The sequence below is a fragment of the Wyeomyia smithii genome, chromosome 1, assembly GCF_029784165.1.
Source record: "Wyeomyia smithii strain HCP4-BCI-WySm-NY-G18 chromosome 1, ASM2978416v1, whole genome shotgun sequence".
NCBI classification, from domain to species: domain Eukaryota; kingdom Metazoa; phylum Arthropoda; class Insecta; order Diptera; family Culicidae; genus Wyeomyia; species Wyeomyia smithii.
Window position 1 is genome coordinate 8841408 of NC_073694.1, and position 27573 is coordinate 8868980.

Consider the following 27573-nt stretch of genomic DNA (forward strand, 5'->3'; position numbering starts at 1 on the left):
GGCTGACACGTTCTGGTTCCTGATTCCATTTATCTTCTTGTAGAAGCTTCTCGCATCGTGCCTAGAGAAGCAACCTTCCGCCTCCGCAAGAATCCTCTTCCAATGCTGTCGTTTCTTCCGGCGATGGAGTCTTTTTTTCAGCAGCTCTAGCTTCCCGGAATCTTTCAACGCTCTATGCGTGGCTGTCGCAGCTGTACCCAACACTTCTCCTGCTGTGGTGCTGATTGTTCAGGTTACCTCCAACTTTATCCTCGATCCGCTCATCAACCTTTCGCAGGTACTCTGTAGCCACTTCTCCAGTTGATAGCCGCTGAATGTTTAACTGTATCCTCCTTGTCGTCATGGATTTTAACACGTTGGATGACCGGGGCGCGAATCTTGGATACCACGTGATAATGATCCGAGTCAACATTAGGTTCTCTAAACGACCTCACGTCTGTAACGTCTGAAAAGTGTCGACCATCAATCAGAACATGGTCGATCTGAGAGCAGGCCTCTCCATTTGGGTGTCTCCAGGTGTGCTTACGTATATTCCGGCGTGCAAAATAAGTGCTACAGATAGCCATACCTCTGGTTGCAGTGAATTTGACAAGCCTCAGGCCGTTGTCGTTCATAGTAGAGTGGAGGCTTTCTCTACCAATCACGGGGTGGAAGAAGCTCTCCTGCCCGACCTGCGCATTTGCATCCCCGATGACGATTTTGATGTCGTGTCCTAGGTACTCATTATACGTTTTTTCCAGGAGCTCGTAGAACTCCTCCTTTTCGTCATCGGGTTTCTCGTTGGTCGGTGCGTACGGGTTCGCCACAGAAGGCAGAATCACGAAAGGCAGAAGCACGAAAGGCAGAATCATGAAAGGCAGAACTCTATGACCGTACACACAAGGCAGAATATTTCCAAAGGCAGAATTTCGAAGGGCACGAAAGGCAGAATCACTGATAGCAGAACCTGACTCACGATAGCCAAGTGCGTGATGGCAAATTGGTGCGAATCCTGGTCACGGTATCAAAGCTGCTACTTTACATTTATTACTTAATATTATTTGGTAACCAGACATAATAACTGGTCACACAGCAATGACCAGTTTTGATGGGAGGTGCAAATCAAGCCTAATTATTAGATCTGAAACGCGCAAACTGGTTTGGCTCAGGTCCTTAAGACTCTCACGGCATCGCGGAGAGTAATTTTTCGATGTTAGGTATAACTTACACTAGTCTCAACGGCTTGTTATTCATAATTAACATAAAACAATTCATGCGGCAAAGACGCATATTCGAGGGCAAGGAACCGAGGCGGCACAAGCCGCCGTGGTTTCCACGGTCCGAGCCGGCCGCCGACCCGCCGTCGGAAGCGGCGGCCTCTCGCATACAAACAACTGTTCTATTGGTTTTCTAGGATTATTCAAACACGTTTTCTTTCCCTTAGTTAAGTCCGAACGAGCGGTAGCGAGTAAGGACAGCATACACTTGGACAATAGAGTCGGCCAAAGGCCGCGAGTGTGTGTTGTTAAAAAAAAGACCATTTTTCGATTCTGCCATACGTGCTCTTTGTGATTCTACCATTCGTTATTCTGCCTTATGAAATATTCTGCCTTTCGTAATTCTGCTTTTCGTGATTCTGCCTTTCGTAGGAGACCCGTGCGTACACATTTATTAGGCTGTAGTTGAAGAATTTGCCCCTAATTCTCAACACGCATATACGGTCACTGATCGGTCTCCATCTAATGACACGCTTCATCTGTTTCCCGATGAGCACGAAACCGACTCCCCTTTCTGCTTTCACGCTGCCGCTATAGTGGATGTGGTACTTAAATGAAGTGCCCGCAATAGCATCTACTGCCCGAAATTCGCGGTCTCCCGTTTTCGGCCACTTCACCTCCTGTATGGCAGTAACCTCCACATTCACCTTTTGCAGCTCTCTAGCCAGGATACCTGCATGTGCCGGTTCGAGTAGAGTCCTTACATTACAAGTACCGAGTTTCCAATAATCGTTGTCCTTTTTCGTACGCTCAGGTCCATGCCGATTATTCCGTTCCGTATTTATATCTGGATTGTTCGTAGTATTTTACCTTCGGTATGCTGCCTTACTAGGGCTGCTATACCTAGTCTCGCGATGGGGCTGCCGTCTTAGATATAGCTGGCGAGGCTCCGCGTTTCGAATTTCAGCCGCAGGCTCCGGGTCAGACGCTGTTATACGCCGCCCCTAACATGGGGATACAGCCGCGTACGATCCCCCTTCCCAGTCTGCATACGACTATAGTTTCCACCGGGGTTGGTTACCCGATCTTCGCTTGTATCCCGGTCGGCACCTCGTGGAGGTTGGGAAATATCTACAAATTCTAAAAGTCAAACTTGCAAAAAAATCGAAATGGCTGAAAAAATATCAGAAATGTTAATAAGTCATAAAATCGAAAAGTTTGAATGTTCAAAAGTCTTGATAAAGAGAGTTAAACCAAAAAGTTAAAATTTTAAGCAGTCAAAATATCAAAAAATCCAAATAGCGAAAGAGTCAAAAAGATCCACACTCAGAAGTCTAAATAGTGCGAAAATGTCAAAAACATCGAAAGTGCAAAAACGGCTAACGTAACAGCCTTCACAATACACTTATAGCTCTTACTCAGTGTAAGATATATTGGTCCCGTTTACGTGTCCGTTCTGTCAGTGTTGCAATGTCAAAACTATTGTTGCGTCCTAGGCTGCTAGTCACCAATTCTCTAGACATCTAGACACTCGTAGACGTACACCTAGTCAAGCCATTTTGCACGGTGGGACCCTTTAGTTTTGGCGCACTGTTTCTTGTAATAACGTTGAACTCATCTGTGAAACCTGCGAATTGACAACCTTTGCTAAAATGCTCGTCAGATTACACCCTCAACATCACCGTGGAACAACTTGTCTCAACCCTCTGCACGCTTCGAAGGAATTCGAGAGTGTCCCTTATACGCACATGTAACATGGTCCAAGGTAGCTTTGATAAATCTCGTCAGTTTATTCGAGCATTATTTGCAGCTGGTCTCGATCGATTGTATCATACACTGCCTTGAAATCAGCAGAGATATTTCTTGAGGATCTACCGGAAAGTGAAGATATAATCCGTAGTAGCGTGTGCTTGCGTACAGCACGCTTGATACTGCCCTACTAATCCTTTAATTTAAGGAGATAGACGACCGAGCAGAACCAGGGAGAAAACTTTGTAGGCGGCGTAGACATCCATCGTTGAGAGTTGAAGTATTTAGTTTCTTCGTGGGAGGTGGTGCCTCGCCAAGTAGGCGCACCCCGAGGGGATTTAAGTTTGTGATGATTGAGAAAAACCGGTCATCGATGAGAACGTTGTCAATTTGTTGTTCGATGGTCTGGTGATCTCCAGATGGTCTTGGGTAAGCTGGAACTTGACCGCTGTCGTTTGTGTCGGTGTGTAAACAGTGAGGCCCTTTCACCGGTCTATCACTTCTCTACTGACCTGGGTGTTCATATCCAAAGTGACGATCTTGATGTTCTGTGTCAAACTACCATCGCATGCCCAGAGGCGGATTAACGTGTAATCCTCTAATCCAGCGGTTTTCAACCGGGGGGGAATTCCCCCCTAGGGGGGAATTTGACCGTTGCAGGGGGAGAATTGCGAGTCGAAAAATTTCACATGTAATGCGCTTTTGTGATTGACGGTGGTGCGACATTTTCTTAGTGTCCAATGAATTAACTCGCAAAAAACCCATGCAGCAGTTTTATGCGAATTATTTTGCTCTATAGGCATTCATACGTCAAATCTCGCCAAACATGTCAAAACGGCCCATGTGCCATATGTAAACAAGCCAAATTTTCTCGTTTTTTAATTAATACAAGCGAAAAGTGCCCTTACCAATAAGCTTTATTGATAAAAGAATTTACTCTTAATCAAACAATCTTATTTGTACGGGTAGATTTAGCCTGTATTCATTGAAAAACGTGAAAATGTGGCTTGTTTACATATGGCACATGGGCCTTTTTCATGTTTGGCGAGAAATGTGCTTGTTGACGATAAATCGTCACACACACCTTTACAAGAGATATCAAAGCAGGCGGTCGCATGCTCGTCAATCATCGAAGAGCGCCAAAAGAGTGGGCGGAAAAATTGAAAAACTCAAAAACACGAACCATAATAATAATTTGAATGTTCAGTAGTTTAAGTTGACTATCTTTCTTTTAGACTGCTATTTAAAAAAATTGTCGAGGCAACCAGAGTTGTAGGATAACGTCAAACTTGAACAGACAAAGACGAACTCAGACAAACGTTAACGAACGAGCAACAGTTCATCGAAAAACGATCGTAATGATTGCACATTTCGAGGGAGAATGACAGTTCAACGTAGATCTTCAAACCACTCAACGTTCGGCGCCTTCGTGTAAATCTCCGCAAACCGCTTATCGGTCTGGATAAGTTCTATTCGTATTAGCTCATCTACAATGTTATCGTGAATAAAAAGGTGTTTAATATTAATAATTTTATAGATATAGATCGTCATCGGTTGAATAATTTCTAACTGACGTGTGACACGTTCTCTAACACTATCAATCGAGTCTCGACACTGCTGTATCGCAGAATCCAATTAGATTCTGCGATTGTGAGAGATTTTTTGCACTCTTCACTACCACTACCACAGAAGGCAGAACTGGATCTTCCTTCTTTCCGGATTTTTCTGGTCACCTGGGCCTTCTTCGACTGCCGTGTTTTCTTCTGAACCGCAGTTCTTCTGCGTGTGTCCTCTCCACAGCGGTGGCACTTGCCGGTAAACTTCTTCTATTGCTTTTTCTGGAGTGCTGTCACCAGAGGATAATAACTGAAGCGTGAAGTTAAGCTACCGAACCTACCTCTACAAAATTTAGCGAACCGCTGTTCTAGGTACCGAGTTTCCATTCGTAGTTCGTTATTTGATGTCTAGATCCATGCTGAATGTTTGAAGTTTAACTTAGTGTAATTGTAACCAAGTGTAACCTACAGGCTACATGCCTTAGAGACCAGACAACACGTTCCTTAATTTATCAACCCGCATAAAAAATAAAACTTGAAAAACGACAAAAAGTCTTCTTCAAAAATTAGAGAGATGAGAAAGTCAAAATTAAAAAAAGTATAAGTATAAAAAAAATTAAAAAACCAATATTTTAAAATAACCAAAAAAATATTAAAATTAAATAAACGTTGAAAATGACAAAAATGGAAAAAGATGAAGCGTTTGTGAATAAGACACCACGTTTGCGAGGTTATTTCTTGCAACAGGTTAGGGCAGCGGTTCTCAACTTTTTTTTTATACGCGTACTGCTTGGCAATGGCTTGAAAGGTTTTCGCAGAGTGTGAGAGAGTGGTAGTCTAGTTCAGGTTTCAAATTGAACTATGGTTTGCTACAGTCATGTTTTAAGAGTAAGTTGGAACAATAAATGAAATTTTATAAAGAAAAATTGTTTGTCCGCCATTACTGATTTTTATTTCGTGTACCCTAGGGGCACGAGTACCCAAGGTTGAGAACCGCTGGGTTTGGAAATACACTCGATTGAAGTTGATCGAAGTTACGGAAACCGGAAGTCGCTGATCTTGAGTCGATTTTTGACCTCTGAGCTTCATCTTGATTTCGGAAATACCCATATTTGGTGATGTTTAGTCGTTTAGGCTTCCGGTAACAGCTTGAAGTCTTGGATTTTAAAAAGGGGTCTGGGGTCAACGTCCGGCCTCTGGATATCATCCTGGTTCCAAAATTACCCTCATTGTATGGTATTTGGCCTTGTTTTCAGTTCTAATTGGTCGACATCTGCTTTCACGAGAAAGCTCTACATTTTTTAATAGTACAATATCACATAAACACAATTTTCCGCTACTTGTTTGACGCGTAGTTGATTTTCCAATCAATTGCTGCAAGAATCAAAGAAATCCGTTGAAGAGTGACTAAGTTATAAGCATTTGAAATTGGACGATGTTCGTGACGCTCTGGATGTTTTATTTTACACCATCTCTCAGGATAGTGCCGTGAATAAAAAGTCTAAAAGTCATAGAGTGCAAGTCAAAACTGCGAAAGTTTTTTGCTTTACATTTATGACAGCTGTCCTCCTAGGGGTCCAATGCTAAACGAATAGTAGATGCCCTGGATTGTCATTCTTGGGCAGTAGTCTTCCAGTCTCCTCGAACGCTAGCAGCTCGTGTGCGACAATGCACAACCTTCAGGTACGAGACCTACCCTGGGGTCTACGGCCTCTTCCTGGCTCTCTGTTGAAAATAGTTTTAGTCAACCTGCAGTGAAAAACGCACTTTACCTATGTCGGCGTATTTGAAAAACTTGGTACAGCTTTTGATTCCTGAATCTGCGCCACACTCCATCTTCTAACTTGCCGTTACGCAACAGCTGATGCTCAGAAACAACGCGCACTTGTCGATCGGCTGCTTTCTTTATCGTTCGTGATTAATGGCCTAGAAGGGTAATCGGGAGGATCAGCGTTCTACACAGTGCTAGTTTTACGTGAGTCTGTAGGCTACGGGATTTTAACTGGCTACGTAGTCTGAGAAAATCCTATTCGCAGTTGAAACTCATCGTTTGAATTCGCGGTTCACGTTGTTTTCGAACTGCACATTCCAAGGCTTCGATAATCTACCAGTACGTGAAATTGGGAAAATCGATTGTTTCTTTCGATGCCAAATGTCTCAAAAATGCATGAAACGTCAAGATCTGGTGTTATCTCGAAAAAAAATTTTTGACCAAAAATCAACCTTCTGCCCCCTTGCTATATTTTTGAGGGTCGAAAAATCACAACTTTGAGAGCTTTGAGGCACCCCTAAATTATGTCCGATTGAGCTGAAATTTTGTATAGATGATTTTTTCGGGCAAAAAAAAAACAAAATGTACAAGGTCGGTTCTCGAAATTTGACCTGACTCTTTTCGCTGCCCCCCTGTGGTGAGTCTGCAGCAGGGATGTAGAGGGTATTTGCATCCACATCCATGCGGATATTAGAAAAAAATATCGCTTCATAAAAATTTTTCGAAAAATTTTTCTTGGTGTATGTACTACTCGCTTAAATAACTTTTACACTAGGGAGGGACATGGTCATGTGAAATAAGCAAAATAAATCACAAGGATTGCTACGGATATCCGCATTCGCGGATGCATGAAAATATTCGCATAAAAATTGACATCCGCATCTACATCTGCATCCGTAGTCACATATCCGCATCCGCGTCCGCAACTGCAGATGTATGGAAAATTACATCCGTAATATCCCTGTTCTGCCTAACCAGGGCTGCGAAACATGTATCTTGTGATGGAGCGAAATGCAGTAGTGTAATGGGAAGTACACTACATTCCCCCCTCTAAAAAAAATTGAAAAATCAAAAATTGAAAAAGTCTTAAAAAAGGTAAAAATGTTGTTAAAGTGTCTAAAGGTTTTCATGCCCAAAAGTCTAAAAGTAGGAAACTTAGAAATGATAAAATATCCAAAAAGTGAAAAAGTCATACAACTACAAAAATTTAAAAAAATGAATAAAGCAAAATAAAAATGCAAGAAGGTCAAAATGTAAATAAAAATTTAAGAAATGTCCAAGTACGAATTAAAAGTAGAAAATAAAAAATTAAAACCAGAAATCAAGTCGAAAATCTGGTTTTCCACTACAACCTCAATTTACAAATGCACCCGCGGAATCAGTCCTTTTCGTTTATGATACTTCGGTTTTTCCCGAAGCACCATTTAATAATCATCACCTCAAAATTGGTGCCCATCATTGCAAAATTACACACCAAACGAGGAGGTGGTTTGGTTATATAAACAAACATGGCAATTTTCTGCTGACCAATTTTATTACTGGTGCAATTTCACGGCAACATAATAAACAAAAAAACTCGTCGTGTCGGAAAAAGGTTCGTCAAATTGTGGTAAGAGATGCAAAGCGGGGGGATTAAAGGTGGCAGCAGCAATCTGATCCCAATAAACTGAGTGGGAACAGCGCCACAAAAACCAAAAACGCTAAACCCGCCACTATAATAAATCATTCATCATTCTGTCTCACTCGCTTGCTTGCTTCTGGATGAAACGTGACAAACGATAAAAATAATAAATTTTTGATTGGCTTACATTTCATGATTCCACTCTGGAAGAAATAAAAACGGAATAACGGAAATTGCGTACATTTATTATTTGATGTTTTTTTTTTTACTTTTTTCGTTCGTGGCTGGCACTTTCCTATTATTGTTGGTCCTTCTGATTCTACGCTATCTGCCGCAGAGCTCTGGTATAAACAGCCCTACATTAAGCACAACCGTAGGCAAAAGTGCCTTGCCTACCCATTAGCATAAATCGGTTTCCTTGAGTCCTGGTTTTCGTTCATTATCCTCCCTCCCCACCTTCGTTTCATGTTTTGTGAATGTTGTTCTTCTTCATTTTTACCTTCGATTTCATCCTTATTCTTACATTTGAATGTCGATTTGACCCCTGCTAGAAAGATTGCATCACATTTCTCTATCGTTCTTCACTCTCTCTCTCTTTCTACTACTGATTGAAAGTGATTTTGTTTTTCTTGAATTTAGCTAGAAAGTGCATCAAAGTAAACGACTATTGATGAAATGTAAATATGTTCGATTGACACACAGTCAGAAAAAAACGTGATCGTAACAAAACGTAGTTAGTGTGATGATCTTGAACATTTTCCAGCCTCGAAGCTTCCTCCCCAGAACGTGAACCTGGTCCGAGGAAAGCATTTGCACCGAATCGTGCCGTACCCACAAGACTGAAACTGCCCGTGGCAATTCAGCAACCTTTGCCTCCGTTTTTTTTTCGTTCTTGACAAACTCCGAACATCGGCATTTGTTGCTTTGGTAACCGTTTTGTTTGCGTTTGCTGTCAGAAACACGGACACTGGAGTGAAAAAAAATCTTAGCAACAAGTGGCGAATTGTTTGTTTTTTCGGAACTTTGTTTGTCTTTCGAAAGAAAGTTGCGCACACGCAAACTAAAAAACACTCAAACGGGGAGAATTCCCAAGTTAAAAACAGAAAAAAAAACCACCGGAATGCAAGTCATCAACCCAGCCTGTTCGAAGTTTTTTCCCGTTTTCAAGTAGAAAATTCGAGTTTTGCCCTAATTTCCTCTTCCCCCTGTTTTTCCCCGTACATCCGAGAGAAAGTTCGTTCTCAGTAAAAGCGTTGTTTTTTAATTATCGGTTTTCGTTTCGTCTGTTTACGGATTCGTTCAAAATTGGAATGCCATCGTTTGTTTGTTTGTTTGTTTCGTTTTTCTGCTCCATGCTGTTGCTCTCTCTTTTTTTCTGTTGTTTTGTTATCAGTTTAGATTGGTCCGAACTTTATGGACATTCTTCCGAATCTACACTTTTGTATGACTTTCTAGTTCGAAGGTAAAAAAAAACTTTGTACGGAATGCTGTTCTATTGAATTCATCAGTTTGTATGATACATTCAAGCAAGAGTAATGATAATCAGTCGGTTTCGAAACTATGTAAGTGTGTTTTGTAAATGGAAAAAATAACCAGTTCAAGTGCATGTTTTTATCAAAGTAAAATTTCAAGTGTTTTGTACGCCCCAACAAAAAATAGTCAATTGTTTGAAAGCCAATTGCTAAACAAAGAATAAAAAAAATCATGAATGTGAATGAAATCCTACAACAAGAAAGTGCCATGCGTTCCTCAAAAAAACACCAATACGGATGTAAGTTGAATCATACATTTGAATTTTTATACACACTCTAAGTTGTTACAATTACACCCACACAGAAAAGCTATCAAAGCAACCACAAACTATTTGCACACACTGGAAATAAAAAACAACAACAACAAACGTCAAACCACCCGCCCACAAAGCAAGCGTCTAACACTGCTAGCACGTGTCACTAACCAACAACAATCACTGTCATCTATCCATTCTTGCTCCGGCCATCACCAATACTACTACAGTAAATAAAATAAAAAAAAACTACACTCACACACAAACCATTCCTCGAAAACCCGAGCGCCAGCCACCCGTCGAGCAAAAAGCCGCCTAAATTACGATCTCTTATTTCTTTTTCTCTCTTTCCTGTGAACCTGATGGAACGAACGACCAATCGACAGGTGGCAAGAAGAACAATAACTTCGACGATAGTCTGACGCTTCGGATGCACCGCGGCAAAGGCGTCGGAGCGCTAATGGCGTCCACTATGCGAACGCACAACATGCTGCTCGAGGGAACGGCCGGTGGATCTAGGCCAACAAGCACCGGAGGACCTCCACCGGGCGCCGCCGCCTCAACCTCCACCGCCGGAGGTGGTGCCGCAAATCCACAAATCTCGATCTCCTGCCCCAGTGGGAACGCCTTCCAGATGACGAGCCCGACGGTGTCGATCAATTCCTCACTCCAGATCGCCTTGCAGCAGCATCACCAGCAGCACAACGGAGGCGGCGGTACGTCCTCCTCTTCCTCCAACCGCCATCAGTCCACCATCCGAGACTCGCGGCGAAAGTCCGTCTTCAAGGAAGCCCCAGGGGGGATCTCACGCGACCTCTCCCCAAACTCGTCGAAAAAGTTGGGCAAAAAACACCTCAAGGTGCAAGTCAAGCGCTTCCGCATGGAAACCAAAGCTGCCAAAACGTTAGCCATCATAGTAGGCGGTTTCATCATCTGCTGGCTGCCGTTCTTCACAATGTACCTCATCGGAGCGTTCTGCGCGGATTGCATCAATGCCACCCTCTTTCAGATCATGTTCTGGCTTGGGTACTGCAATTCCGCCGTGAATCCGTTCATCTACGCGCTGTTTTCCCGCGACTTCCGGCAGGCCTTCAAACGAATCATTATGCGCTGCTTCTGCTGGAAGCGGTTCAAGATTAATTTGCTGAAAAAATCGTCCACCACGCAGCAGCACACCAACAATCACAGCTACAGTCCGTCAGCCTTTACCCCGCTAGCGTCGACGCCCCGAACCGAGCTGGACGGTTCCGGTTTCAGATGACGTTCGTTTTGCTCGCTCGAAGCGCCCTCGTTTGGTAGACAACGTCAGACTGGCTATGGTCTGGGTCGGTCCGTTTCAGTGCGAACGCCTTGCGTCAGTAGTAGCGGTAGTAGTAGTAGTAGTAGAGCCAAACCCGGCGGCGGCGGAGGAACGTACAGTGTGGACAACATTTGCCATCCGATCGTGATGGATCATCAGGCGTTTGTCGGGGGTGGAAGTATGCTGGTAAGCAGTCGGGTTATTGCTGAGGAAACGGATTCGATGCGGGACGACTCTGGCAGCACTCCGGGTGTAGTCGATCGAAGCGGGAAGTCGATAACGTGTCTGTAATTAGTGGGTGTAGAAAGGGAACCAAAGGGGGAAGGGAGGAGTTGATTTGCTGAAGAGGACGTGACTTGGTAAGTGTTCGTGGCAGTGGAGGTTTATGTGCTTCACAATGTCACGGTCGCCATGTAGAAGTTTCACTTATTTCTTCCTTATAATTTCAACAATTGAAGTTGCGCAAAATCAAACCGAAACAAGTTGTTTTTTGTTCTTGTTGCATTTTGGATGTCTATTTGAGAACCGTAGATTTGAAATTCATCCGGTTGATGGCGAAATTCAAAGTCAAAAATACAGACCATATTCCCGAATTCTAATACCAGAATCTAGAGTAAACTGAGCTTAAGATCTGTGGTTTTGATTCTGGCATTATTGACTGAACTAATGACCCTGATTCCAATTGGGACTCCAGAGTTTAAAACATTGAAAGCTTGAATCTAGTTTATCGATTCTAAAATTTTAAATTCGGAATTCTGAATACCAAAACTAAGATCAACCGTCTTATATAAAAATTCAAAAAGTTCGTAAGAAGAAACCGAACATACAAATATGCAAATCATAATCTCAACCATATATTTGAAAAAAAAAAATCGTTTGCAAAATCTCATGCCTAGTAAATTTTTGATTCAATGGAATTTTTAAATAAGAATCGCATAAAGCTATGAATTTGAATTCAGAATTTGAAATTTGGGTACGAAACTTCGAAGCGATGAATTTATAGTCTGCAAATATGGAATTCCGAATCTGGATAGCCAAATCTGCATGCATATCAAAGAATCATAAAACTAAAATCTATTGTCGAGAGTTTGAATGTGCAATTTCAAAGCTAACTCCCAAAAAATTTTCAATTCACTGGATCTCACGCGTTTACGCGGCTGTGAATCCAGATATCCAGGCATCCTGAGATCCCCTATATTGAAATTGTTGAGGTAACAAAATTAACATCGGATTCTCGGCGTTTACATTTATAAACATAAAACTTTATAAAACCAGCAATCAGGATCCAGTACATAAAATCCAAAAACCGAATTCGTTTGAGACAGGCTGCAGAATAAAGTAAAATTTTCAGTACCCAAGAGTATCAAATGGTAAACGAAATTAGGTATGATCTTTCGTCTTCTCTACGCGGCAGTGTAGGTTTGCGTTTTTCGTCATGTCACCATGTGACAATCAAAGTTATACAAAGTTTCAACTTGAGTTTTCAAACTAGCTTTTTAACCTCAATCTAGGATGTTCGAAATATTGTGGTACAATATCGATTCCAAAAGTAATACCGCGAATTTAAAATCACAAAAACTATGTACTTTTACCCAAATTCAAGAATGCTCTAATACTCTTGTGGCGTATGGTTATTCAGAAAGTTTTGCAAGAAAAATCGTAAACGAAAGTATAAAGATGAAAATCCAGGACCTAAACGTCCTGTTTTCGGCGTTTAAGAGCCAGTTGGCGAGAACCGCAACAACCTTTACAAGGGAGGTTGTATCGAGGTTCTCCGATCGGACTCTATCTATCTATATAATAGTACAATGTTTTGCATAATATCAGATTTTTTGAAAAGGGGTAAGTGGGGTAAAAAAGCACGTCAAAAACTGATGTGTGTGTGTGGAACCTTTCTAGATCCCACTGTCTGGCAGTGATATAGTGAAAAAAAGACAGTTGCAATTATATTTCAATTCTGCAACTATCTTAGTTTCGGGTTCTAGAAGGTGTTAGCTCTACCGACCTTCCAAAGACCCTTTACAGAATGACTGAGTACTTGCAGTACATTCCGGAGTAATTTTCCAATCGGTAAGCCCCGCCTCAAAATAATATTACAATCTTAGAGATTTTATTATTATTTTCAGACTTTCAATTCGTTTGATACATTTATATCAAAAAAGTTGACCCGTATTCAATAGCATGTTATATTTATTGACAAGAGGAGTGCCAAATAGTAAAATGAATAAATCTCACCATATAGACGTACCGAAATATGACCTATGTATATACCAAAATATTTCCTAAAATATGATGACAAATTGCTTAACTTGTATTAAATAATGTGTCAATCGGTCGCTTACGCAATTGCTATAATAAAAAAATTGAACTTAAAATAATAATGATAAATTAAAATATTTAGGCCAAAAAAAGGACATTTATTTGCAATACATTTGCTCCATTTACGGTGGAAACAGCAGCACTGTCTGTCCACTCGGACCTGCACACAAGCTTTTATGCAAGCCTTGATGTGGAAAGCAAGCGACGCTCGTTCCAATTGTCACATTCTATGCATGAACAATTTTGAAAGTAACAAAAATATCACTTTTAAACTACCCGCATGTTCACTATACTTATCTTTAGCCGCATCGTTTCAATGTTCACTTCCTCTATCACACGGGATTCGGTAGTCCAAATTGCCCCACTAAAATTAGTTTTTTTACGAGCCGACACTTCTCAAAGCAATTTTCATCAATGCTTTCATTCGTAATACCCTTTAAACACACTCGACTCAGAACGAAGGCTTCTCAACTATGACTACAACACGAATTACACCCTTCACGTATTATAAATCACGACAAAACGCGACAACTTCGGACGCAATAAATGAAAACAAAACCCGCTGCAAACGACCGTGGCGCCAATCCCATATGCTAATTCAGCTATTTCATCGAATAATCTTCACGGCACTACGATAAACATCAAGTAAAAGTTTCGCAGCACATACAACATAACAAACATTCCTGAAAAAACTCACTTCGCGATAATAAACGAATTTTCTTCCGAAAAATCGCACGAGCGAAAATTTTGACGACCGAATCCGGCCATGGCCTGCTTCTCTCCAAAAAAAAAAAAAACTGCTAAAAACGTAAAATTGTTATAACTTTGTGTAAACTGAATCGATTTTCATGAAAACTGGCATGTTTACTCTAATCTATAAAGGAAACAAAATGAGGGTTATTGGAAGTTTCTATCGAGAATACATGATGAGATATTCGCATTTTTCTAAAAAAATGCAGGTGATTTTCACAGCAGCTTTTCTCTTGCCAAAAGATCTAGGATAAAAATCCAAATCCAAATAATACGTTTTGTCGTGCAACTCAAGAGCATTCGATTGATTTGTTAAAAAAATGCGCTGTTTTAAGCTGCGTGAGAAAATCCAATTTTTCTATAACATGTTTTTGACCATCATTTCGAACCCATTGTGCGAGAAATAAGACTCCGTTTTGTGTCGTTGTTCTTCCATTGAACTATAATGATCAGGTTATGTTTGTTTTTGCACTAAAGTAATAGTTTTACAGCATTTGAGGTTTTTGGAAAAAGGGTTTGTGGGGTAAACAGGCTCTTCAAAATCCTGTATTCAGAAACTGCTCAAATCGTAAAATAATTACTCTCGGCTTACTTTCGAAGTTACACGATGGAATGAGAGGTAATTTTTGCGAAAATCTCATCATGTATTCTTGATAGCAGCTTCCAATAACCCTTATTTTGTTCCCTTTATAGAGTAGAATAAACATGCCAATTTTCATGAAAATCGATTCAGTTCACACATAGTTATAACAATTTTACGTTTTTAGCAGTTTCTGGACATCAATTTTTGACGTGCTTTTTTACTTCACTTACCCAATTTGAAAAAAACCTGATATTATGCAAAACATTGTACTATTATGTAGATAAACAAACCCTGAAAGTTTCAGTCCGATCGGAGAACCTCGAAACAAGACATAGTTGCGGTCTTCGCGAACTGACTCTTAAATACGTTTCGGTTATATTTAGATACATAGAAAGTCAGTCCGAATTCCAAAACCTTAAATTTATGAACTAGACTAGATCTTTTTTTTGTCAAAAGTTTTTCGGATAGTGTAAGTTTGGGTTCTTAAACAGGCTACGGTCGCCATGTCGAAGTCCCTATTTGTTTCTTTTGCATTGCCTTTTTCCGATCTCAACTGAAGGTCGATTCGGAAATCACCAACTTCATTCAATAGTCTCAAATATTAGTACCACATCATGCTTCTGAAATTTTATCCACAGGGTGGGTAGTGGGTATTTATTCTGCAAAAAAAATCACGGCTGTAAAGGTTGACATTCTTAATCATGTTACGGTCGCCATGTGAAACTACTTTGTAACATTTTTTTCACCTACTTTATTTCGTTTTCAACTTAAACCCGTTTCTGAAAGCCAGCCACTCGAACTAAAATTTGGAATTTTAAACCCAGCCATTATAAAATGAAAAAAAAAAAAAAAAACAGTCAATGAGAAATGTGAAGTTCGAAACCTGTCTCACTCAGGATCCAGTAAAAATCCTGAATCCAAATTTGTTCAGGGAACTCTACGTATAATTCAACTAGAAAATACAGTTAAAAATTAGTACTCGAAAATATTAATTTCTAAGCAAAATCGGACATCTTTTTAAGAAAACTTTTTTATCATATCACGGTCGCCATGTGAAAGGAAACTTTTTTTTGAACTACACCTTTTGAAAGTAAATCAAAAGAAAGTGAAGTGGTCCAATGTAAGGATCTGTAGTTTTCAATCCAGCATTATTAATTTAATCAAGCATCCTTAATTATTTGTATGTACTAGGAACTGATACGCAGACTTTAGAATGCTGATTCCCGATTCAAATGAACACAAAAAAACAAGACCTATACGATCTTTTGCCCTGTTGGTGAGTTTGAAGGGACTGAATCGTTTACTACCCTTGGTGCAACAGAAGTTGTAACACCCAAAGGTAAACAATTGCATACTTTATGAAGAAAACAGAGACCAAATATAGCAAGTGCCTGTGTTTTTACGATGATTTTTGAGCAGCAAAAAAACAAATAAAGTGGAGCTGCAATGATTAGCTGGCTGTTTTCTCGAAGTCATAACAGAAAAATCGTTGAGTAAAACCATTAAACCATTGTAACCATTTTCTGGGTGCGGAAATAAGCCCCCTGCAAACCGGTTGCAAACTGCTTCTCATACATTCGGTGTTATTGAAGTAGTCTTCCTCGATTTGGAACTACAGTTGATTATTTTAAAAAACTCGCCACATTAGTTTCACAATCTGAACAGTCATTTTGACTCGTCGTAGTTCTTCCGCAGAGCTGTATATAGTGTTAATTATAGGAATCTATGATAAAATTTCCAGACTATAGGAGCACCAGCTGAGATTGATAAAACAAATTTAACCCTCTAGTGCCCAATGCCGTCATTTGCCGGGCTTCAGTCGAAGTTCTGAAAAGCTTCAATAAATACTTAAACAGTGTTTATAATGCTCCATAGTGATTTGACCGAAGCCCGTCTAGAAATTAACTTGGGCACTAGAGGGTTAAGCATTGGAACCTATAAATTCATGAAAGTGTGAATCCGAAATTCAGAAAAAAATTAAAATTACATCAAATTTGTGTGACCGACTGGGAAAAAGCATAAATTTAGTATTTAAAAACAAGAAATATAAAATTCATTACATGATTTTCACATCATATAAACACCAGTCAAAGATCCTCTACCTGTTGATGAATCAAATTTTAATATCCAATTTCCAGGCATCTAAAACTTTTCAAACGAGTCCTAAAATCTTAGAGCTTCAGAAACTTTAAACCAAATTTGTTCAAAACACTGCAATTCAAGATGTGTGCAATTCAGACGATAAGATCTATTGCTCTTTGTTTTGAAGTAGTATAGACCGTACTTTGATCCTTATTTTTCTCCAACACGATTGTAACGACACAGTATCGTATTGTGCTAATCAAGAAAAAAAAATATGATGTGTGCCCGATATGTGATAAACAAAATCAATGCGTTTACACACGATTTTATTGAAGTTGATTAAATATGTGGTACAAAACCTGGTGTCATTGGAACCCCCCTCCCCCTGTTGAAAAATGAAACCCAAGTCAATGAGTCGACGGAGCGTATGGAAAAATGCGACCTTCGAATCTCGGTAAGATTTAGAGATATGTCCTCATGCAAAACTTCAGCTCATTCGGATCTGGAGCCTCATAGCGGTCGAAGTTTCACTCCCACGACTGATGAAAATACGTACCTACGACCTGTGCGCTTATAAAATGTACGATATCGAAATTTTCCCTTTTTAAGATAAACGTTCGTGATCCGGAGTAACCACAAAAAATCCTTATTGGAAAATAGACCTTCTGGAACTTTTTGCGCAAGGAAAACTCTTTCGGCTCGTAAATCTTCTGAATCCCAGAAAGTGGACCTTTGTCAAACAACTTTTTTCCTAGACTACACCAGATATCGAGGACTTACGTACCTCCAAACCACACGGCATCAAAGAAAATCAAATCCGATAAATATTTCATGAATCATATTTCCATCAGTTGGAGGGTTAAGTCCTGAATGCCCCGAGCCGCCTCATTCGGAAATCCAACCTAGCCGAAGCTCTGTATGAGGACTTCTTCCGAGAAACTCGAAAAGTGGATTTCCATTGCACCTTAGTGAACATGTATCGGACCTCCGTCCGTTAAAACGACCAATCATGTTCGAACAAGGACCGCTACCAACTACAAGAATATATCAAATTCAATAGTTTCAATTTTTTTTCAGTTAAAAAAAATTGTTTCTGAACACTTTTGCGCCAGATGGGATAGCGAACGCCCAAATTTAAAATCTGCCTCCTTATCCAGAAACTAGAGGCCCGAAACCAAACAATCGATACTAACGAGAATTCAGGAAGCTAGTATGAAAAAGTCATAAACTCAAGCATGGCGAATAAAATTCAGGATGCTCGGAAACCACCGAACTGATCGACGTGAAAATTTGTTTGTAAGGGTTTTGGGGGCCGAGAAAGGTTCCTATGATGGTTTGAGAACCCTCCCTCTTCTGGAAGGGGGAGGTCCCATACAAACGAAATACAAATTTCTGCACATCTCAAAAACTAACCAAGCAAATGGAACCAAATTTGGTAGGTGGATGTTTTTAGGGGTAACAAATATATCCATAATAGTTTGACACCCTTCCTTCTTCTGGCATATCTCCAAATACCATTTCGAAATCTAAGATGGCGACTTCCGGTTTCCGAAAAAATCACAGGAGGGTTGTGTGCAAAGCCACGACCGCAAGGATGAAGTAGAATACTTTTACAAGAAAGAAAACCCGGCTGCTTGCGTGTCAGTCATTTTTTAGTTTGTTGTTCAATTCAATATCGGATAAGATACCGATCACATCTTGGCGTTATCACTGACAGTGCGAATAAAGTATTTCTTGTGATAAAATGAACAGTGAAAAGCTGATTTAACACTCAAAACAAGCTCATGTGTTGTCAAAATGAGTCAACTTTTCATTGAATGCATTTGCTAGTGCCCGCTATCGCACAGAGACATCATTTCACTAAAGTGCCTCACTGGATTAGCTGCTATCGCTATCCATGGTCATGCCAATGTTTTGGCCGCTATACGCTGCTATTGGTATCCGCTGTCCCAGCTGCTATCGATGCTGAAATAGGCTGCAACTAGTGCACTATCCATTGCAATGCCACAGCTGTGGCCGCTATCTGCCTGGTATCCACTGCACTGGTACTGCTGCTGCTAAGGGAAGACTGCCGTTGTCGCTGTCTAGAACTATTATGAGTGGCTTTGACTGAAACAGGCTCTTAAGTAGGGATGAAAAACCTATCGATAGTAGTAGGAAATTATCGATAACTATCGATAACCATTTTAGTCGATAATTCCCATTCTTACTCTTATGCATAAAAATAGCAAATTTAAAATGGCAAGGTCTATGATTCTGTCGACCGTGCTTGGGAAGCAATCATATTAACGACTAATCAGATCAGTCGAATTTTGTGCTCAAACAAGGATTGACCATTCTCAAAAGTATAATTGCCTGTCATCATTTGAACTTGATAATTTTTGAATTTTAATTATGCGAAAAATTATTTTTCATGCTGATAATGAGTGCTTTTCGGATGTTGTGCTCATGACTGAAGGAAAAGATAATTCAGTACGTTCTGAGACACGGAGATGAAGCCAAATATATATCTGTTCCAAATTTCTTGAAAGTGTAAATTGATTCAAGAGAAAATATTAACTCTTCAATTAGGATTTCATCCTGAAAAGGACAATTTGTTGTTTAATTCAATGTTTGATAAGATGCCGATCACATCTTTGCGTTATCACTGACAGTGCGAATAAAGTATTCCTTTGGGGAAAATAAACACTGAAACGTTTTCCAGAACGTTCTTTTCATTGGATGCATTTGCTGGTGTGCCTGCTATCGCACAGAGACAACATTTTACTAAAATGCCACACTGCATCAGCTGGCCCTGCTTATATTAATGATGAGACCAACGTCAACCGCTGCGCTATCCCCGTTGTCACAGTAGTGGACGCTTCCGTTGCCATAGGTATCCGCTGCCCTGCATCACCTGGTCCTGTTGTCGATGCTGGCTGAGACGCGCTCCGCCGCTATCCGTTGCCATACCACAGCTGTGGCCGTTATCCGCTGCATTGCTACTGCTGCTGTATCCACTGCTGCTGCTAAGGGAGGACTGCTCCTGTTGCAGTCTAGAATTATAATGAGCGGCTTCGAGTGAAACAGGATCTTATATAGGTCAAATTGCACATTTGAAATGGCAAGGTCTATGATTCTGTCGACCGTGCTTGGGAAGCAATCATATAACGACCAATCAGAGGCCGAATTTTTTGTTTTGACAAGGCTTGATTATTTTCAATAGTACAATAGTTTGAATAATGACATTACAATTATCTGCATTTGGGAAGAATCTTAGAAGATTTTCCAATCTATTGATCCGGAGTTACCACAAAAAATACTTATTGGAAAATAGACCTTCTGGAACTTTTTGCGCAAGGAAAACTCTTTCGGCTCGTAAATCTTCTGAATCCCAGAAAGTGGACCATTGTCAAACAACATTTTTCCTAGACTACACCAGATATCGAGGCCTTACGTACCTCCAAACCACACGGCATCAAAGAAAATCAAATCCGATAAATATTTCATGAATCATATTTTCATCCGTTGGAAGGTTAAGTCCTGAATGCCCCGAGCCGCCTCATTCGGAAATCCAACCTAGCCGAAGTTCTGTATGAGGACTTCTTCCGAGAAACTCGAAAAGTGGATTTCCATTGCACCTTAGTGAACATGTATCGGACCTCCGTCCGTTGAAACGACCAATCATGTTCGAACAAGGACCGCTACCAACTACAAGAATATATCAAATTCAATAGTTTCAATTATTTTTTCAGTTAAATACTACAAGCTATACAGCCCTAGGGTTGTATGAAATGGTGACGTGGGACTAAATACTGTAATTAGAGGATTTTTTTTTTACAAAATATACAGGGTCTGCAGATAGAATCAATGTGTTTGCTTCGCGACTGTACGTATTTTTATTTTCAGCCTACCCTGGATATCAATTTTTGATATATATTCAACAACACTCGAAAGAACCCAAGCAACAATTGAAACATAATAAAAATATAAATTGTGATCATTTGTTGCACTAATGAAATTCCGAGGTTTTAAGAAACATTTTTTATTACTACGATGAAATTTTAAAGAAACAAGCAACAACTAAAGTTGCATGGCTGCTTCAAAAATCTTCACACCAACAACGTAATTCGCAAGGTTAGATTTGTTGTTGAAACGTGGAAACGGCATTTGAAAACCTAACCTTCACTGAATAGATCTAGTGGGTGGAGCATATAGGTTGCCAACGTGATGCTTGCGAGATACGAAAAACAAACACACAAAAATACTTCTAAAAGTTGCTGTCATGTTCTGAAGCCATGTAACAGCAACTTTTGCTCGATTGTTTGCCTTATATTTGTTTTTGAGATGAGGTTATTTACTGCGTTGTAACTTTTGGGTACTTGGACTAGAAGTCGTTCAAAAAGTGTGGGTCTCTAAAACGAAATGTGATAAATTACTTTGAATTTCATCATCACGCTGATGAATTGAAGAAGCAAAATTGAAACTGGTAATGTCCATTAGCATGATAAGGGAAGCAATATTTAAAACTGAGTCATGAGCTTGCAAGTGTTTCTACAGCAACTGACGTAAACAGTACAAACGAGAAAAGTAAATAGTAATTGATAACTGGAGTTGAATCCCCAAGTTTCTGGAAATAATCAAAGATAAATCGCTATACAGACAACCTCTTTCCATTCTGACCATTGGCCATTTTACAATCTTACCACAACGACATGAAGTTTCTATTGCGCCCTAGTTGCTGCTACGATGCATCTTCGTAGCTGAAATTTTACCATGCAGCATTTACCATGTTGTTATCAAATTCCATGCATTAGTTCATACACGTTGCGGTTTCATTCTTGAAACATGTGTTGAAACAACGAAAATGTTGCAATTGGCTCCACCTCCTGCTCTTTTTTTGTCATTGTATAAGAAACTGAGATGTAACTGCAACTTAATTTCGCATAAGAATTTGTTGTTGTGATGCACAAAGTTCATGAGCGAAACAAATTTTGCTGCTTGGGAATATCGTTTATATCTGACGATATTATGCCTGTAGTATTTTTTTGTGCAAACAACATGTATTTGACTGTATTTGACAAGGCACAAGCATATTGTGCTTGTTGAAGAAGCACCAATAATTTCTCATAACGCGTCAAAGTCAGAATTAACTCTATATCCTCAAAAACCAAATCTAATAATACTTACGTTATCATAATGAATGGTTTTGTCTAATGTAACTCTAATTGAATCAAATCTATAATATGGATCTTACTTTCAAAATAAATTGGAAGCCCTTACAAAGGTTCATTAATCGGCAAACATAAGAAGATATTTTAAACAAAATTATTAACAAGTTCCAGCAAAAAATCGTAGCAATCCACAATTACCTTTTTTTTTTGCTTGACAATTTTATTCATTTGCCTACAATTACATTGGCTGTATTACGAAGACAGGTAATATACGTTTATTATGGTAAAGCTTAGAATAATAATATATTATCTAACAACTTTGAAACTTAAAAAGAGATTCTGTATGAATCTTAGTAAATAAACGAAAAAATCATAAGCATTCGCAGGCTCTTACTCTTCTATAAATGTATATATTTAGGAATTTACTCTTTCGACTATCCGGTCACGATTATTTAGTTAATATCGAAGATAAAATTACAGTCGAATCGCTTTATTGCGACATCGCAAGGGACCGTCGTTATAGAGAAATGTCGCAATAAAACGAATAATTTTTATGAATATAAAGCAGGAGGGACCATTGAGAGATTTGTTGCTATATAAAGTGTCGTAATAGAGGGATTCGACTGTAAAAAATATTCGTTGCAAAAATTTACAATACTTGTTGAGTAATTTATGGTACCGTAAACTACGGTTCTTTACTTCACTGGTACTGTTGCTTTTACCGGCATGTTTTCTTTCAAGACATCAGTTTTTATTAGGTTCTTCAGAACCTAACACGCAGGTTCAGAAATTGTTCAAGGATAGGTATTGTTTCAAACTTTTAGGAAAACTTTTACCTTCGAGACATCATATTAGTCTAAGCTCATGGAAGCAAAAATAAATTGACCTATTGGGACGGGGAGACTCTGTCAATTTTTATTTCGTTATTGATACAGAGAATATCACAGGGAACGGGTGGTGTCCATTCGCGTCGTCTGTGCTAGGAATGCTCGCATGTAATTGGTTCATTATTCGCGTAAATTTGTTATTGCAATTTTTCATCAATTTTACCGCTTAGCAATGAAATTAGAGTGATAATTAACATATTACAAAATTGTTATACATTTTATCTTTCCAACAACATATTGGTTATTGTTATCCATCATGTGGTTATGCTGTTATTAACGTTTGAAATATGACGCAACTTTCGCCCGTTTCATTTCCAATTTCACAGAATGCATCCCAGTTGTTACCTTTTGAGTAACTTCTACTACAATTTCTCGTACGTTTTCGCGACTCGAATACTTGCCCGCTCTGGGTCGTCACTTTTGGTCTCCTGGTGGATAATTCACTGGGCGGACTTTCAACCCACCTATGGTCACTGAGTGAAAATTTAACGAATATTTCAAGCAGAAACAAGCAAAGAACTTAGAAAAAACAGTTAAATTTCGTTACTAGACCAGACATGTTTATTTTAAACTGTTTGTATTAAACACTATTGTTAGTAAGTGGGGTAAATTTTACTTGCGCATATTGATGAAAAATCGTTGCTTCAGCACACCGCGTGCTGTTGGCTGCTGGGCTGGTTGGTCGACTGAAGGGATGCGAGGGGGCTCCGGAACGATGATCGATGCTCGTTGTTGAAGTTGTCTCCGTGATGCAACGGACGCAGCGGCGTCCCGCTTCAGGTACAGGAAATCTCGGATTTTCAGCCAGTCTTGGCCTGATGACGAACGGCCGATGATTGCTGGATTTACTGGCGAATATTGGCCTAATGACGAGCAGCCAATTCACCGGAGGAGTTGCGGGCACGATGAATTTCTTCCCACCGGTTGGTTGCATAGGCTTGATGTCCCAAAATGGCGTAAAAGTACCGCCAACGAACGAAATGGCGTTTTCGAGCACACACGACACTAACTTTGTCGAATAACTTGCCTTGGTTGGCCACACACAACTTACACCTCCGGGTGAAATATTATCAAGAGAGCGAGAGTCTGTTGTCCGCCCCCTTTTATCCCTTAACAGTCCGCTTTCCATCGCAGACCCTCCCTGCCTCGCATCGCACCGCCCTGTCCTTCTCGCCGTATCAGAGTTTAAGGGTTTACAATTTTTTTATCGTTTTTGTTTGGGTTGGTGTCAGGGTTGAATATAGAATTTTATTCTAATTTTAGAACACATGCATTTTGTTTTGTATACTAACGCTTGTTTCGTTTTACCAATACATATTTTATTTTGAATATAGTTACATGAATATTTATTTAATAGATTTTTAGCATCATATTTTTTTTTTAATTACGAGAAACGCAAATTTAAATATATATAATATTAAAGAAAAAAAATGACGTTTGACCAAATGAATCGAATATTTACAAACCTTAACTCTAATGACACCACCCGTGGCTATTAAGCAAAAATTAAACATAACTCAAACATAAAACTATGGAGCGTTGACAAATAATTTTAGCTTAAACATTTACTGACAACAATTTTTACACTTAAACTATTAACAATATAAATACTTGTAACGATCTAGCCGACCCAGTGACCAAAGGATTATATTGTGACCGTTGCAAAAATTGCGTCACACAGTATAGTAAACAAAGACGTAGTCCCACGTCAAAAAAATTGTTTCTGAACACTTTTGCGCCAGATGGGATAGCGAACACCCAAATTTAAAATCTGCCTCCTTATCTAGAAACTAGAGGCCCGAAACCAAACAATCGATACTAACGAGAATTCAGGAAGCTAGTATGAAAAAGTCATAAACTCAAGCATGGCGAATAAAATTCAGGATGCAAGTATCCTATTTTCGGTGTCTAGAGCTTACTATATACCTATAAAAATGCAGTCCGGTCTGTCTGTCTGTCTGATCCATATAGGCTCGGAAACCACCGAACCGATCGACGTGAAAATTTGTATGTAAGGGTTTTAGGGGCCGAGAAAGGTTCCTTTGATGGTTTGAGAACCCTCCCTCTTCTGGAAGGGAGAGGTCCCATACAAACGAAATACAAATTTTTGCACATCTCAAAAACTAACCAAGCAAATGGAACCAAATTTGGTAGGTGGATGTTTTTAGGGGTAACAAATATATCCATAATGGTTTGACACCCCTCTCTCTTCTATTAGAGAGATAACCAATCAAGCAAATATATCCAAATTTGGCAAGTGAATGTTTTTAGGTGTAACAAACATGTCCATAATGTTTCGACACCCTTCCTTCTTCTGGCATATCTCCAAATACCATTTCGAAATCTAAGATGGCGACTTCCGGTTTCCGCAAAACAGCGACAAATGACCACATACCACCCAATATGGGTATTTCCGGGATTGTTATGATGCGCTGAAGCCACAAATCGATCTCAGACAACATTTTGAATTATAAGATGGCGACTTCCGGTGTCTGGAAAACAGCCAAAAATGACAAAATACCACCCAACATGAGTGTTTTTTTTTTTAACCAGAATGACGCTCAGGGGTCAGAAATTGTCTCCAAATGCCATTTTAAAATCCAAGCTGGCGACTCACGGTTGTTGAAAAACAGCCTGAAGTGACCAAATACCACCCAATATGTGTATTACCGGGTCCAAAATGATGCAAGGAGCTAAAGACACTGGTGTCTTTTGAATTGTAAAATGGCAACTTCTGGGAAACAGCCGAAAATAACCGAATACTACTACATATGGTTTTTTTTTTTCATAGGGGGGAGTTTGTAATGATTTATTTATGTACTAAAATATCTTTTCAGAATTAGTATTGTGTGTTCTGCCACAAATGGTGACATTTTAACACTATTATATATATTTGTACGCTTTTTAGTATTATTGAATGTTATTAGCTTTCGCAGTAAGATAATGTAATTGTAGGAAAATTATTAAACCTACTTGTCAAGAAAAAAAAGGAATAAAACGAAACTTGAAAAAAACTTAAATTAAACTTAAAACTATCTTACTGACTATAAAGTGAGCTAATCGTTGCAATTAAGGATTGCAACGGTTTTTGTCGGAATTTGTTGATAATTTGGCTTGACATATTTTCTAATGTTTCTACATTAGTGAGCCTATGTAGCTCGTTCGTGCTAAACCAGGGAGGACGCTTTAAAATCATTTTCAAAAGTTTATTCTGAATCCTTTGAAGTGTCTTCTTCCTGGTTGCACAACAACTTGTGCAGATAGGAACTGCATATAACATTGCTGGCCTAAAAATTTGTTTGTAAATTAACTTTTTATTCTCGAGACAAAGTCTAGAATTCCTGTTGATAAGAGGATATAAACATTTGATATACTTATTGCACTTTGACTGGATATTTTCAATGTGCTCCTTGAAAGTAAGATTCTTATCATAAATTAGCCCTAAGTATTTAGCTTGATCAGACCAATTTAAGACCACACCGTTCATCTTAATAACGTGGTTATGGGTGGGTTTGAGAAATGAAACTCTTGGCTTATGAGGAAAAATAATTAACTGTGTTTTTGAAGCATTAGGGGAAATCTTCCATTTTTGTAAGTATGAAGAAAATATATCTAAACTTTTTGGAAGCCGACTGCATATAACACGAAGGCTTTTTCCTTTTGCGGAAATGCTTGATCGTCACAAAACAGAGATTGCTCACAACCTGGTGGTAAATTAGGAAGATCAGAAGTAAAAATGTTATATAAGATTGGGCCCAAGATACTCCCCTGAGGCACACCAGCTCTAACAGGCAATCTATTAGATTTACCATTTAGATAGTTAACCTGGAGAGTGCGGTCAGTTAAATAACTTTGTATCATTTTTGTGAGGTAAAGCGGAAAGCTGAAATTTGACATTTTAGCTATTAAACCTTTATGCCAAACACTGTCGAATGCCTTTTCTATATCTAGTAGAGCAGCTCCAGTCGAATAGCCTTCAGATTTATTAGTTCGAATCATATTTGTTACTCTAAGTAACTGATGAGTAGTGGAATGCCCATGGCGAAAACCAAACTGCTCGTTTGCAAAAATTGAGTTCTCATTAATATGTGTTATCATTCTATTAAGAATTGTTCTTTCAAAAAGTTTGCTAATAGAGGAAAGTAAACTAATTGGTCGATAACTTGATGCCTCAGCTGGATTCTTGTCGGGTTTTAAAATTGGAGTGACTTTGGCATTTTTCCATTTCGTAGGAAAATGTGCTAGTGCCAAGCATCTGTTAAAAGATTTTACCAAGAAATTTAAAGAATTTTCGGGAAGTCTTCTGATGATGATGATGGTCCCGCCTCTTACCCCTACAAAGATTTGAGGTAGACGATTTATCTATTAGATAATTAGTTATTACTTCAATTAAACCAGAAAGCAAAAAAAACGGACTGGTTTTGTCAATACAGATATAAAATCCTCCATAATATTCCAATGCTTAAACGGCAGTATTACTGAATTAAAAAAAAACACAAATTTCTAAGCCGTTCTACGACCAAGATTACCAAGTTCTAATTATTTTACTTCTTTCAATCAATTGAACATTATTCACATCTGAATTAAGCCAACACCCAATCTAGCCCACAGCTAAATTGCTACAGTCCCAACAAGGCCATTCCCGCCGAACTCAGCAAGCAAAGCACAGGTAAACCGTGAACTTAACATGAGACTCGTGAGGATGTCCCCACCTAGGGAAGTCTAGAAAATTTCCAACCCGAAAAAGTCCTAGAACAGCTAGGAATTTCAACGTCCAAAGACAATCAAAAGTGTCATAATTTTCCCGAGTAATCCGACGT

At 39.3% G+C, this 27573-nt stretch overlaps 1 protein-coding gene across 6 annotated transcripts in view; it reads left to right on the forward strand.

Moving 5' to 3' along the window:
* Positions 1-27573, forward strand: part of LOC129718891 (octopamine receptor Oamb) — a 274903-nt gene that overhangs the window by 181653 nt on the left and 65677 nt on the right. The window contains exon 7 of one of the 6 annotated variants that reach the window (XR_008727076.1): positions 10066-11165. The exons of 3 other annotated variants lie outside the window; for them this stretch is intronic. Coding sequence is in view for 1 of the 3 variants with exons in the window: in XM_055670098.1 (XP_055526073.1) it covers positions 10066-10940 (875 nt within the window). In the remaining 2 variants the exon portion in view is untranslated. Of the gene's footprint in view, positions 1-10065; positions 11809-27573 lie in introns of those variants that run through there. 2 more of the 6 variants (XR_008727075.1, XM_055670098.1) reach the window with 2 other exon arrangements.